Below are 13,319 nucleotides of genomic sequence, written 5' to 3'. Positions count from 1 at the left end.
GGACACGGGTTCAAGCCCTGGTCCGGGAAGATCCCACATTCCGCAGAGCAACTAAGCCCTGTGTGCCACAACTACCAAGCCTGCACTCTAGAGCCTGCGAGCCACAACTCCTGAGTCTGTGTGCCACAACTACTGAAGCTCGGGTGCCTAGAGCCCATGCTCCGCAACAAGAGAAGCCACTGCAATGAGAAGCCTACGCACCGCAAGGAAAAGTAGCCCCCGTTCACCGCAACTAGAGAAAGCCTGTGCGCAGCAACGAAGACCCAACGCAGCCAAAAACAAAAACAAAAAAAACTTTTCTGTTTAGTGCAATTATTCCTGGACAGACAGATGTTATAAATATTTAGCAACTGCAGAACTTTCAACTAGGAAGTGTCCACTGTAAAGTAAATCAAAACAACTAAATCACAGCCCACGAGACACCGAGCATTGCGAGGCCAGCCAGGTGCCCATATACAACAGGGTTTCCACCAGCACCAGCATCCCCTTGAGTGAAAACCCATGAGACACCAGGAACACCAAGAAGAGTCAGCGACGATGAGACTCGTGGGGAGGGAAGAGACCCGAAGGAGGGTCACAGGGAGTTGGGTGCGGCATACCTCGCGAGCAGAACCCTCACCTTTTGATGAGCTTGATGGACCGGAAGGCTTCGTCCATGTCCCCGACAGCCAGGAAGAAGGTGAAGTTGAGCATGGCGTCCTGCGTGGGCTTGTCACAGTCTTCTAGCCCCACGAAGTCCCGCAGGGGCCTCCTGCCCACCGTCTGGGGGATGCGCTGGGACCCGGAGTCCACCTGGTCCTCGAGGTCCACTTCTCCCGGCTGAACGACAAAGGGCACTGTTTATTTGTGGATCCCTGTAAAGCCAGGGCCCACCCCGGGCCTCTCCCTGGGGGTACTCGTCAGCTGCGGGGACCCTCTGCACACAGACCCCATATTCAGCAATGCTCTCGGCAAACACAACGCACGTCCGCAGGCCCCCTGAAGTTACCAGAACTTGGGGCTCTGGCTTCAGACAGCGGGTGACGCAGGCTGTCAACGCACAGGGACCTGCCAGCCGCTAAGGCACTAACATCAGCTGCTCAACAGCCGTGAACAGGCATGAAAATCCCTACCTCCCAGGGCCATTTGTAAAATTCCTAGAAAGAGCTTTTACTATCAAGTCAGACCTGTGTACATGTGCAGAGGGTATTAAAATCGACGCCAGCATCACTGCAGGTAGAAGTTTCCAAAATGTAACCTGGATTAGTGGTGGTGAGCCCTCTGCTGGTGCTTCTCAAAACCTTCACCTAGTGCAGCCCACCCCCCACCCCTGCCACACCCCCAATGCAGGCAGAGGAAGGAAATCCTGTGGTCCCAGCACAAGCACAGTTTAGTGCACTGTCTGGACCATGCCTTCTGCACCAGCTCCAGCCACAAATCCTTCTCAAGTCCACTTCCCTCCTCCCAGCTAGACGGGGTTCCATGCCCTCCACTCACCCCTGGGCTGGATCCGCACACACACCCCTTGGTCTCCCACCTGGCTTTCTCTCTCTCTGCAGCGTCCATTCGTCTGATTACACAGGCTCCCCCGTGTAGAGAGTTCATGATCCATCTCCTTGGACCCCACTCCCCTACCCTGGCAGTTTCGTATCTGCTGTGACTCTGACTCCTTCACCACCTGCCTCTGACTCAGTTCCCAGAAGCTCCTGTGTCACGGATCCTTCTGAAGTTCAACTGTAGCCCCCAACTTTGGGGGCACTCGATCTGGGCCTTGAAACCCTGGTAGGATTTATCAGACCCAGGTGTGGACGGAGAGACCCTCCAGGCACAGAGCAGAGCATAAGCAGAGGCCAAGAGCAGCCCTGGTCAGGGTTTGTGGCCGAGTGGCGGGGTCATATCCGGCGGGAAGCTGAGTCCTCAAGTTTGGGCTGATTTTGCACTGAGTGGGAAACCTTCAGAAAACGTGGACACAAAAACCATGGGGGGTGGTACTTGCTGTCTGCTGTGGTGTCACAAATCACGAGACAGCAGCCTGACCTCCGTCAGCCTTGCTGTGGGTCTGATGCCCCGTCCTCATTAGAGCCCTGCTCCCCGCGAGCACACGCAGGAATTCTCACAGAAACAAGTGCACCCACGGTCACAGCTCACGGTGCCCCCTGCCTGCATTCACCTTGGGTTCTGCTCTCGAGGGGATGAGCCGCCTGCCCTGGACACATGTGGGAGCTGGGGGCCCAGGGCTGTTCGACTGACACCACACCCTTGAGTGTGCCGACAGGAACCTCGGGACGCCAGGCGCTTCAGGGAAATAGGCTGCGTAGGCCCCTCCTCTCCCGCACTGAGAGATCAAATGAATAAGACTTCCTGTGTTGCAAACACAGGTAAGTGAAATACTTCCTCACCGCAAGCATTAGGAGACAAGACTGTTCGTGCTGCCCCAACGAGGAGCTGATGTCCTGCCAGGCCCCTGACAAAGCTGGAGCATGTGAGGTGGGAGGTGTCAGCACACAGACAGCTGTCGCTTAAAACAAAGAAAACCACATCTTGGGGCAACTGCAAAGCTCAGGTAACAGGGAGGAGCATCACGCAGGCCTCTGCTGGGCCAACAGCTCCAAGTGGATGCTCGGGGGGAAGAGAGCTGAGGGGCTGGCGGAGGGGAGGATGGTGCTCAGACTGAGGGAAACAAGCCCAGGCGTGAAGACGAGGGAGACGCCCAAGAGAAGGAGCTCAAAGGCTGTCTCTACGTTTTGAGTCTCAAATCAAAGAGAAATGAAAACGTATAAAAGCACTAAATAAGAATGAAATTCAGAAAAATGCTGGTCTGGAGGCACTGGTCTATTCAAAAGAGGAAACTCAGAAAACCTGCATGGACGGAGCGCAGGGGGTCCTGGAATCGAAACCACACAGCCTCACAAAGTTCACTGCAACGGATCACAAGTCAAAGTGCAGAAAAGACTATTCGCTGCCGACCTCGATGGCTGGGGATACTGTTCCCAGGGGCAACCCTGGCCTGTGGTCTCAGGGGGGCACGTTGCACGAGGGCTTCAGCACAGCCTGAGACCCACAGACCCACACGGCTCGCCCATGACAGTCACAGAACAAAGAGCAGAGAGCCCACCCTGGGCCTTCCTGCCAAACCTCTTCAGGTCAGTAATAACCCTGGGAGGGGCCCGGGGAGACCTGCGTCCTGGCTTCTGAGCAGACAGCCGTTCACACAGGCAAGGGGCCTCAGCTCTGGAGCTGGCAGAGATAGCCAAGCTCAGATGGCATGTCCACCATCTCTGGGGGTCCTCTGGGGTCTGCCCTTACCCCTGGCTAAAAAAAGAACACTTGCTAACGGCAAAAAATACAGAGTTCATGTTTAGGGTTGATTTTAAATCACCCTATGCTAAGAGCCAAAAAATATCCAAGTAAAAGTCTACATACTTCAGTCCTTCTTCTGACACAACAGTAAAGAAAGACGCGGCAGGGGAGCCCAAAGAGCTGACGACGGGGAGGAGTCTGCAGATTTTACGAGAATAGGAGCAGCAGCGGCCAGCACATTCACAGTCCTGCAGAACGGAAGGCACGAACGACAGGCTGCAGCCTTCAGGTCCCAGCGCAGCCGCGCCTCCTCTGTGCAGGCGGTGTTGGCGCCCGGCTGAGAACAGGTGGCTCAGCCAGTGTTTCAACTCGTCTGGACATTCCGCCACCCCTACCCCCCAGATGCACCCACCCCCGTGATCAGCACGGCATCTCAGGGCAGAGGATGGCTGATTTCAGGTCTAGGAGGGACCGTGGGGACGTGGAGACCAGGTTCCAGGGAAGGCAAATAACTCATCCAAAATACCCTTGTTGGCGGTGGGGGAGGGGGTGGGTGGTGTGTGCTGTAAACAACCCTGTTTGATCAAAAATTTAAAAACACACCCGTGGGACTTCCCTGGTGGTCCAGTGTTTGGGACTTCGCCTTCCAATGCGGGGGTGCGGGTTCGATCCCTGGTGGGAGAGCTAAGATCCCACATGCCTCAGGGCCAAAACACCAAAACATAAAACAGAAGCAACAGTGTAACAAATTCAGTGAAGACTTTAAAAACGGTCCACATCAAAAAAATAAATAAAAATAAAAAAAATAAAAACAACCAGTGTATGTAACGCACACACACGTGGGCAAAGGACAAGACCTCTCCTGAAAGGCTGCCCGCCAGCCTTTCCTAGCAACCATCTCTGGGGGCTGCGACCACGGAGATTTGCAGCATCCTTGGTCTTTATTTCTTTATTTGAAGCTTCTGAATTTCCTACAGTGAATATAGGAATACGTACTTTTAAAAAAACAGCTAGAATTTTTAAAAAGAAGACAGGAAAGTGGAAGAGTACGGTGCCTTTGGGGGACGCCGGAAGGGACAACCCTCAGCAGCACTGCTGCCTGCCTGCCTTTCCCCACACAGAAACCTCGGATCTGCGGGAATCTCAGGCGACAAATCAGGGCACACGGTTTGCTTGTTTAACGGAAGAGCCCCGGTGGGGAGGAGGGCCTGAGACACGGCCGCACACATAGAGGCTCCCACCTTTCTCATGAAGTAATAATGGGGCACTTGGATTCCCAGGAGCGCCTGGAAGACGGGAGGCCGGAGGAAGCTGTCCTGCAACAGGAAGCCGTGCTCTTCAGAGACGAAGAAAGACAGGACCAGCACGTCTGCCTGCAGAGGGAGACGTTCTGTCTTAGTTTGGCAATAACTTTCCTGAATCTCGCCCAATCCCATTTTCACTGCTGGGATATTTACATAAAACACAAAGAAAGTAGAGGGGCCAACACATAGGCACACAGATAACCCCCTTCCTCCTCGGGGCACACAGCAACGACACCAGGCTCCACTATTCTCTGACGCCCCTCCTGGAGGACACACCTCGTCCGGCCTGGGAGCCACTAGACCCATCTCGCTGACCTTGTGGTGAAAACTAACCCTTCCACCCGCGCTGGTGAGTGAAGCTCAGGAGCTTCAAGAGTAGCCCCTTCAGTTTCTTGACTTTGACATGGAGACTCTGCTCTGCTCTCAGGCAGGGACAGTGGAGAGGCCGATGCTCGGCGGGACCCTGTCCTGCAGGACTCGGCCGCAGACCCTTCTGCCCAGGAGACGCGGAGGCCGAGGGGCTGGTGGCTGCCCTGCTGTGTGAGTGCCTGCGTCTCCTCACCAACTTCACCCAAGACCAGGAGCCCTTCACCGGCCATGCCCCCACCCTCCAAGTGGGAGCAGGTGCCCCCAACTTGCTCGTCACTAGATCCTCTCTCTCATCTTCGAGTCTCCACTCCAGTGACACAGATGCCAACAGGGCCCCTCTCGCCACTCATGTTTCAGACCCAGAGACCGATTTGCTTCTGAAAACATCAGGGTGTGGAAACCCGCTGCTGGTAGCCTCAGGGGATCCAGCCTCTCACATCCTGGAAGGAAGTCCCTTTGGCAGGGACACAAGTCACCTGAAGCTCTAGGGCCAGCGGGCCTTTGCTGACCTACTGAGGACCCTACGAAAGATCCCTCTGGGTCACAGAGAGGCGCATGCAGCCCCCGGGCTTTCTCAGGGATCACTGGGTGTCCTGCAGGACCCAAGACTTGGAAAGTGTTGGAGTCCTGGGCCCGAGAGTCACCAGTTTTGGGGAGGGACGCCCTGCAAAGCCGGGGGTTGGGGTGGAGACAGGGGCGAGGGGGCCAATTGTTCGGGGGATGACTGAGGAGTCGGCCTCAGTAACTGGACCCCACAGGATGAGCTGACATCAAGGGGTAAGTTCACGTTAACTGTTTTGATAAAGAGCTCTGAGCTGCCGAGAGAAAATGGCACGTGACAGAGGGTGGGCCAGCCCTCAGTGTCAACCCAGAGGGGATAGGTGTCCCCCGGCATCCTGGGGGTGAGCGCTTGCTCTCCTGAATCCATTCCCCAGAACTTCCCTGTGGACCATGTTGGGAAGACAGAGCCTGCCACGTCCCCACCAATCTAAACACAAAGGCGACAGCATGTGGTACCGTGGGGCCTGTGCTGGCCTCGCCCAGGGCCTTCCTGTCCGTTGGCTGCAGCGGGGCGCCCGGCACTTCCTGCAAGGCTTCACACACAAACAGCCTGGGCTCACTCTGATCCCAGAAGTGGCTCACAGGCACGAGATTCGTCAGCCTCTCATCTGCAAGGGCCTGGCTTCTGAAAGAGAGAGACAGACCCTCACACACGTGGTACATCAATGCCCCACTGTGTTTTCAGAAACACTCTCCATGCCAACAGAGATGCTGATGGGCCCTCTGTGCCCCAAGACTCAGGCTGCCCTTGTGGACACTCGAGTTGCAGCCCTTTCAGAAGCTCGAGTTCCGACCCCATGACTCCAGAACCTTAGAACCTGGAAAACAGATTAGAGACTCAAGTCCACCCCGACTGACCAGGGGAGTTTGTTTCTATTTCACCTCTGGTTTCCACCACTCGTGATCTCTGAGCTCTTCCAAGGGTGAAGTAAACTTAGCGACAACGTGCCTCGAAGCCAACAAGTAACTGAACATCGTTTTCAACATTTTTTTCAAGAAAATCCTCCCAAACCACAATCTTACTTCTTAGTCTCCTGTCCATTAAAGGACAACGTCTCTCTCTGATCTATCTGTCCCCTCTTGAAGTCGAGGATGGTCACTGTGTCCATTTCCACATCGTAGAAGCAGATTCTGGAATCGGGGCTGTTGTCAGCCTGGGGAAGAGAGAGCTGGAGCTCAGGGTACCCGCCCACTGAGAGCCACACGCCTGGAAGAGATGCCCGGGTCATCCACCCAGCCGCTCCCATGAGCGGGCCTCCAGCATTCGTAATTCGAACATCAGCTTACGTTCATCCTGCTGAAATGGCTATGGATTTACTACTTTCTAATTTCAGAAAACTGAAGACAAATTCTCAGACTGTGCAGGTCGACTATGGCTGTCTAGCTGTTCTTAATACAGACGTGAGTGTGATGTCATCTTACCTGAGGTGGATTAACCATGGGCACAAGGAGGGACCGAGGTTCTGATAAACGAATTCTCACGCAAGTGAGTAAAAATGAAGTAAACACCATAGAGAAGCTTCAGAAAAGCTGAGAAAAGGGAACCAGCTTGGTTGTTGGGGCAAAATGCCAAGAGCTCATGTAGACTGTTAAACCTTTATCCCCTCAGATACCGGGACGGTAAAGGGACGTGCTTACTTAAGAAAAGAAAGGCAAGAAAATGAAAAATTACCGATATCTTAGACAAAAGAAAATACTGTAAGCTTAAAAGCAATGGAAGAAATCACAAATTAAAAATCATCGATAGGTTTGACTAAATAAAAACGCAAGCTTCTAGTCATCACAATTCCCTAAGCAAAATGACAAACAACGAAGTGTCTGGGACACGGTAAGATGGTCCAGGACTCAGTCTCCACCCCAGACACCACGCCCACGCTGCCCCGTCTGCAAGGAGAGGGGCTTCATCCCATCCTCCTCCTCCTGCTTCTCCCAGCCTCTCCTCCCCTGGGGAGTGCCAGTGGGGCAGGGGAGCTATCTTTCACTGCAAGCCCCCTCAACCTAGCTCAACTTTTCTTTCTTTGATTTTTTTCTTTCACCAGGGCGAGCATTCCTGACCCTGGTCTGAGCGTTGAGCTCCCTCAAGCTCGCTCTGCTCTTTAGAATCAGGCCTCCGGAGACAATGGTCACTCAGCAGTCCACACTTCTCACCAGCGTCCACACCCAGCACCAAGGAAAATGCCCTTCCCGGGACTGCCCAGCACCACGTCCCGATACCCTGCCTACCTCCTGTGTGGGTGTCTCCTGCCTGTGTGTGGATACCCAGGCAGTGTCCTGGCCACTGAAGGAATGAGTGACCCAGGACTGCCTGGTGTGCGGTGCCTGCCTGTCTCTCCCCATCAGCTCAGCTGCTTCCCCTCCCTCAGCCTCCCCAGGTCCACCCTGGCCTCCGGCTGGTAGGACCCCCACCTCCAGTCAGACCTCCTGGCTGAGACTCAGGCTTGTGTCTAACTGCCCACAGGCCGCCCTTCAAATCCCTTAACTCAACAACCAGACAGGACCCCCCTCCGTCCCCCAAAGGCTCCTCACCCAGCTCCTCTCAGACCCTGTCCTTCCCTGCCCTACAGCCAAGTATGGCTGTGATGGGCCCCAAGGGATCTTCCACCTTGTGATAGCCCACTGACCACTCAGCCTGGGCCTCCCCCTCTGCCAGTGACCAGAGACCTTGGTGAAGCCATGCTTCTGCCACGGGGTCGTACTCTGACGCCTTGGCGGGGCTGTGCCCCCATCACTTGCCCACCTGGCGAGCCCACACCTGGGCTCAACCTCCACCTCCCCTGGAAGCCTCCGGAACTCTTGAGAGTTGTTCCACCTACCACTGACCTCCAGCCCTTCACCTCTCCTCTCAGCTCTCACCATGTAAAAATTTACTCGAGTCTGCTTCTCCGAGGGGAGGGGCCGATTCCCGGATTTAACCGATCAGTTTGTGTTTACAGTGGCCAGCAAAGTGTGTGGTACATGGAGAGCAACCAGCAATCCACTCTTAAATGAACGAGTGAGAGAATGAGTGAATAAATAAGTGAGCGAATGTGTGAGTGAATGAGTGAGCAAATGAACGTGTGAGTGAATGCATGAGGAGAGCATGAACAGACACTGCCAGGTGGGAAGGCAGTAGCTCCTCCAGAACAGGCAACCCAGCCACCTGCCTCCTTCACACCCACGTCGTGTGTTTCTCTAAGCAAGAGGCTCCAAGGTCCTTCCACAGTCATCACCCCTGGTGCCCAGAGAATTTAGTCGGGTGATGGAAAGAGGCAGAAAAGGGAAGAGTCACGGGTCTCTGCAAAGCAGAAACCACTGCTCCTGATGAAACAGGGAGTGAAGGAAGGTGGGGAGGCGAAGGGTGGCCCCAGGCAAGAGGAGAGGCCAGACAGAAAGCTCCCCCACCACTCCGCCCGGCCAGGGAGGAGGGGACGTCAAGAGCGCGGGGTGTGGGGCACAGAAGGGCCAGCTGGAGGGGTGGGAGGAGCTGTGCGCACGAGCGGACTCACCTTGCTGAGGAGGATGCTGATCTTGCTGCCGCTGGCATTGCACCTGAGGGAGGCCATGCCCCCAACGCCCGGGACCAGCCCTGCCAGGCTCTTGCAGCTGCAGTGCACCTTCGCCTCTCTGCGGGGAGGGACGCGGTCTCAGTGGCACCGCCGTGGGATGGCAGGCGCCCCTTCTCCTTGCGGCCTGGAACCTGGGCCCAGAGAACTGAGCTCCGCTTGGGCCCAACTGCTCTCACTTCGGTAATGTGAGACCCAGGAAATGGGCTGAGCTCAGACATAGGGTGATTTTTTATTTTTACATTTTTTTTGTCAAGGTATAATTGACACACACGTTATCTTAGTTTCAGCTGTACAACATAACAATCTGCTACTTGGTGGGTGAGGTTTTAAAATTCTGTTTCTGTGAACAAACACGAACACGTATTTTGTCCCTGTCTCACACAGGAGCAGCTTATTAAGGCTGCTTCATCGTCCCCACAGCACAGCTGGCCGGGGTCTCTGCTGCCCATACTTCATTACAGCTGTGTGCTTTTCCGCTGTGTGGACAAACTAAAATTTATTTAATTAATTCCCTGTTTAGCTGTTTCAGTTTGTTGCCATTAGAAACAACGCTGGCTTGTAGAGGTATCTCATTATGATTTTTTTTGCTTTATTCACATTTCCTTACTTTTCTCCTAGTGTCCTCTGTCTGTCCTAGGCCCCTGTCCAGGCCCCACTTGACATTTAATTGTCTCGTCTCCCTGGGCCCCTCTGGGCTGGGACAGAGTCTCCAGGCTCATTTGGTGTATTTCCTGCTTCAGTCCCAGTATCAGTCCCAGCATCATTTCTCCGAGGAGACCACTTCCCTTTACTGCAGGACTTAGAGACCCAGATCCGGGCACGGGATGTGCTCGTTGCTCTTGGGGCGTCATTGCCCTCAGGCCCCCACGGCTGACAGAGCAAGGCTGTGTGTATACTGACTGGTGTGTATCCTCGTAGCCATGGTAACTTTATACGCATCCACCTGCGTCTACGTGAAGCTGCACTCTACTTCAGACTCACATCTCCACCTTGGATGCACCAGCACAGGGGTCACTCCAGCCTCCACCCCTGCTGATCTGGAACCTCCCACCCAGGCGAGAAGCTGGCTCCCTCGGGCTCCCATCCCATCCCTCGGCTGCTCATGTCCAGCCTGGATGGCAGTGTGGGTACTGCTCCCCGAGCCCCGTGGGAACTGAGTTCGTCTGCAGAGCACATGCCGCGTGCGGCCCCTTAGCCCTTAGTCTCACGGTCCCACTCGGTGCCAGGGTGACCCAGGCGGCACCTGGTTCCCAGGGAGGCAGTTCCACACACTCACGAATGGTGGGTAGTCCTGCCTCGTCTGCATTCCATCCTGGGATCCCCTGAACTGATTTTTTAAATTTGCAGACATTAAGGCTCACTTTGAGCTGTAAAGTTCTATGGATTTTGACAAATGCACTGTCATGTGTCCATCACATAGTGATGCTGGTCCCTTACCCTTCATGCAAAGATGAAGAATTTAAATCAAGACATAAGACATTTCAAAAAAGTAAGTTGCACATTAATGTTGAAATGAGAACATAAGTAGTTTGCTTCCTCCTCTCCATTTTCTACCCACCACACTACCTCCTGACTAATTTTAAAAATATAATACTTTTATTTGGACAAACACTGTACCTTCGGGATAGATCAAAGCTTTTAAAGTGAGCCAAGTCTGTCCCTACAACCAGGAAATTTCCACAGATGTCAAAGAAGCATGGGTTCCCCTCTGTTTCGGAAAATGGCAGGAGTTGTTTCACAGTCCCCTGAAGAAAAAAGGAGGGAACAGGGAATTCAGGGAGGCTTTATTCACAGGGCCCTGCCCTCTGCTGGAGTCTCACCCCACACGGGGAGGGGAGGACGGGGCCCTGCCCCGGGGGGATCCCTGATGCTTACGTTCAGAGGGGGAGACAGGTAGCAGCCAGGTCAACAAGCAAGTACGCACATAACTCAACCTGAGCAAGTGTAGACAGGTGATGGACAGAATGCTAAAACAAAACTATCAAGGTGGCGAGACATTGAATTCCACCTGCTTGGGTTGGTCCAGGAGGTACTGCCTGCAAGGTCTTATGTTAAAGCCCCAATGAAACTGACTGTGTGGCTAGTGTCCTCTAAGTGGTCACATCCAGGGGAGGCCGTGAGTGGAAGGGATGGTGGTCGCGTCACGGATACGTCCATCTGTGAAAACTCACTGAGCTGCACACACAACATGCTTGCTTTCCTGTGTGTACATCATACGTCAGTAAATGCCTGAGAAACAGGTCTTGTCTGTGGGGCAAACCTGAACTGAGACTGGGGAGAAGGAGCCACCTATTGGAGAGCTGAGCCTGGCTTTCCAGGACAAGGAGGAGCCAGCACAGCAGGAAGGAATGTGGTGGCCAAGGGGTGGCCCCCGAGGTGGGCAGTGAGCAGAGGCCAAGTGGGTAATCAGTGCAGGCCAAGGTGGAGAGCCAGATTTTGTTCTACGTGAAGTTGGAAGACTCTGGAGGGTTTTAAAGTGTCACTCTTACTTTAAGAGCATTTTGGAAAGAGTGACTACAGTCAGGCCTGCACAGAGCTTAGGCTTTCGTGTGTCTTGTGCATGGACCGACCCTTGTCCTTGGAGCTGAGAGAGGCTCCTGGCTCAATTCAAGCAGCGCCCAGTAAGTGTCTGCGTGGCATGGTGCTGGGCTGGGAGCAGGGCACCCCAACAGTGAGTGGGCGGCAGGTGGAGGCCTGGTCCCAGTGCAGGGGTAGCGGGGAGCAGGCTGGACGACTGGGGATGGGGGGGCGTTCCAACAGAACTTAGTAGACTCCTAGTGCCAGGCACAGAGACTTGAGGAGCAGGCCAGGAAGCTGCATAACCCGTCCAGGAAACTCAGAGTGAGGGATAAACAGCATGGGGGTGAGTTCCAAGCTGAGGAATCTGATCTTCATGTTGATGCACCCAGTAGGGAGGTTAGTATACGTTTGTGGAACAAGCAAACAACAGTCACAGGCAATGGCTCACGGTGAGGACAGGCTCACTGGTGAGGACAGAGCGAGGCTCTCAGCCTCCTCTGCTCGACCTCTCCTCTGCCGCTCCTGACACGTTGTATGCAGTGCAAACCTGACCTCCTCTCCTTCCACACTGCCTCAATGATATGTCCCAATTCCCAACCCCAGCTTCAGAGCGTGGCCTGGGCTCCTGCCTCCAGAGCAGTGTTTCCAGCTGGCTCTGGTGTAAGGATATAGGCTGGGGCGGGGTGGTGGTGGGGGTTCCTGGAGAAAGAAAACCAGGACTGGTATTCTTGACATAAGAGGACCCATTTTAGCCTAAGCCATTTTGTGATCTAAGCCTGGCCACAGTGCTGGTCCTAGAACAGGCCTCAGCAATTAATGATCTTAGGGAGGGAATGCAGAAACAAGGGAGGAGCAGCCTTGGGGCAGGTCCTGGTTCCTCAAGGGATATACATAATAATACACCTTTGAGTTCTGCAGGAAGTAACGCTCCCACCGACTTCAATCCACAGCCTGGACTCTGTTGACCTTTGCCCCAATTCTACCCTGAATTCTCCTCTGCTCAAATGCTTTTGTGAATATGCTTGTGCCCTTAGCTTAAAACTTCCCCAATTTTGCTGTTCAGGAGACACTGTTTTGGGAAAGATCCCCCGTGTTCTCCTTCCTGGCTGCAAGTAATAAATCCTTCCTTCTCCCGATCTTAGCTTGGTTGTATCTATTGGCTGACATCCACCGAGAGGCGAACCTCGTTTTCAGGTAACACTGGGACATCACTGAAGGGTGTCCGAGGCACCTCACACTTGCACCCTTCCCCCCCAGCCCTGCTCTGCTTCTGTACTTTCCACCTTAAGGCTCCACAATTAGCACAGACCCGCAAACTAGACAACTAGAATGTCCTCAGTTCCTCCCTCCTACACCAGTTGCTCACCACGCCCCTAACTGCTGACTCTGGCCTGGCTCCCTGCCCATTGTCGTGCTCCAAGCCCCCCCCCCCCCCCCGACCTCTCACCTGTGGCCTCTCCTATCTGCCTTCACTGCTCACCAGCTGCCCTAGTCCTTCCCACACAGAAGTGATCTTCTAGGAAGAAAACACAAAACCAAGAAAAAAACAAGCCAAAACACACCGTATTACTCGGGCTCCACACCTCCTGCCTTCCAACTTCCACATGGTCCCCCGAGGCTTTGCCTCCACGGGTGTCTGTCAGACACCAGCCCCTGCTCAGCTCCCGCCTCTCCTCGCAGTGCCTGGCAGGAAGCACGGGAACCAGCGGGGCTCTGCGCTCCCGCCTGGAGGAAGCTTCTG

At 54.4% G+C, this 13,319-nt stretch overlaps 1 protein-coding gene across 1 annotated transcript in view; it reads right to left on the bottom strand.

Moving 5' to 3' along the window:
• Positions 1 to 13,319, bottom strand: part of IFT140 (intraflagellar transport 140) — a gene marked incomplete at its 3' end in the record, with an annotated part of 69,790 nt that overhangs the window by 31,541 nt on the left and 24,930 nt on the right. The window contains exons 14-19 of the mRNA XM_082856184.1: positions 10,676 to 10,803; positions 8,999 to 9,116; positions 6,537 to 6,667; positions 5,970 to 6,138; positions 4,521 to 4,652; positions 620 to 819 (exon numbers count right to left, since the gene is read on the bottom strand). Of these exons, the coding sequence (XP_082712310.1) occupies positions 620 to 819; positions 4,521 to 4,652; positions 5,970 to 6,138; positions 6,537 to 6,667; positions 8,999 to 9,116; positions 10,676 to 10,803 (878 nt within the window). The remainder of the gene's footprint in view (positions 1 to 619; positions 820 to 4,520; positions 4,653 to 5,969; positions 6,139 to 6,536; positions 6,668 to 8,998; positions 9,117 to 10,675; positions 10,804 to 13,319) is intronic.

Source organism: Leucopleurus acutus (genome assembly GCF_964270905.1).
Source record: "Leucopleurus acutus genome assembly, chromosome: 16".
NCBI classification, from domain to species: Eukaryota; Metazoa; Chordata; class Mammalia; order Artiodactyla; family Delphinidae; genus Leucopleurus; species Leucopleurus acutus.
Note: the sequence above shows the minus strand (reverse complement) of the source record. Positions and strands in the feature narration are given on the sequence as shown.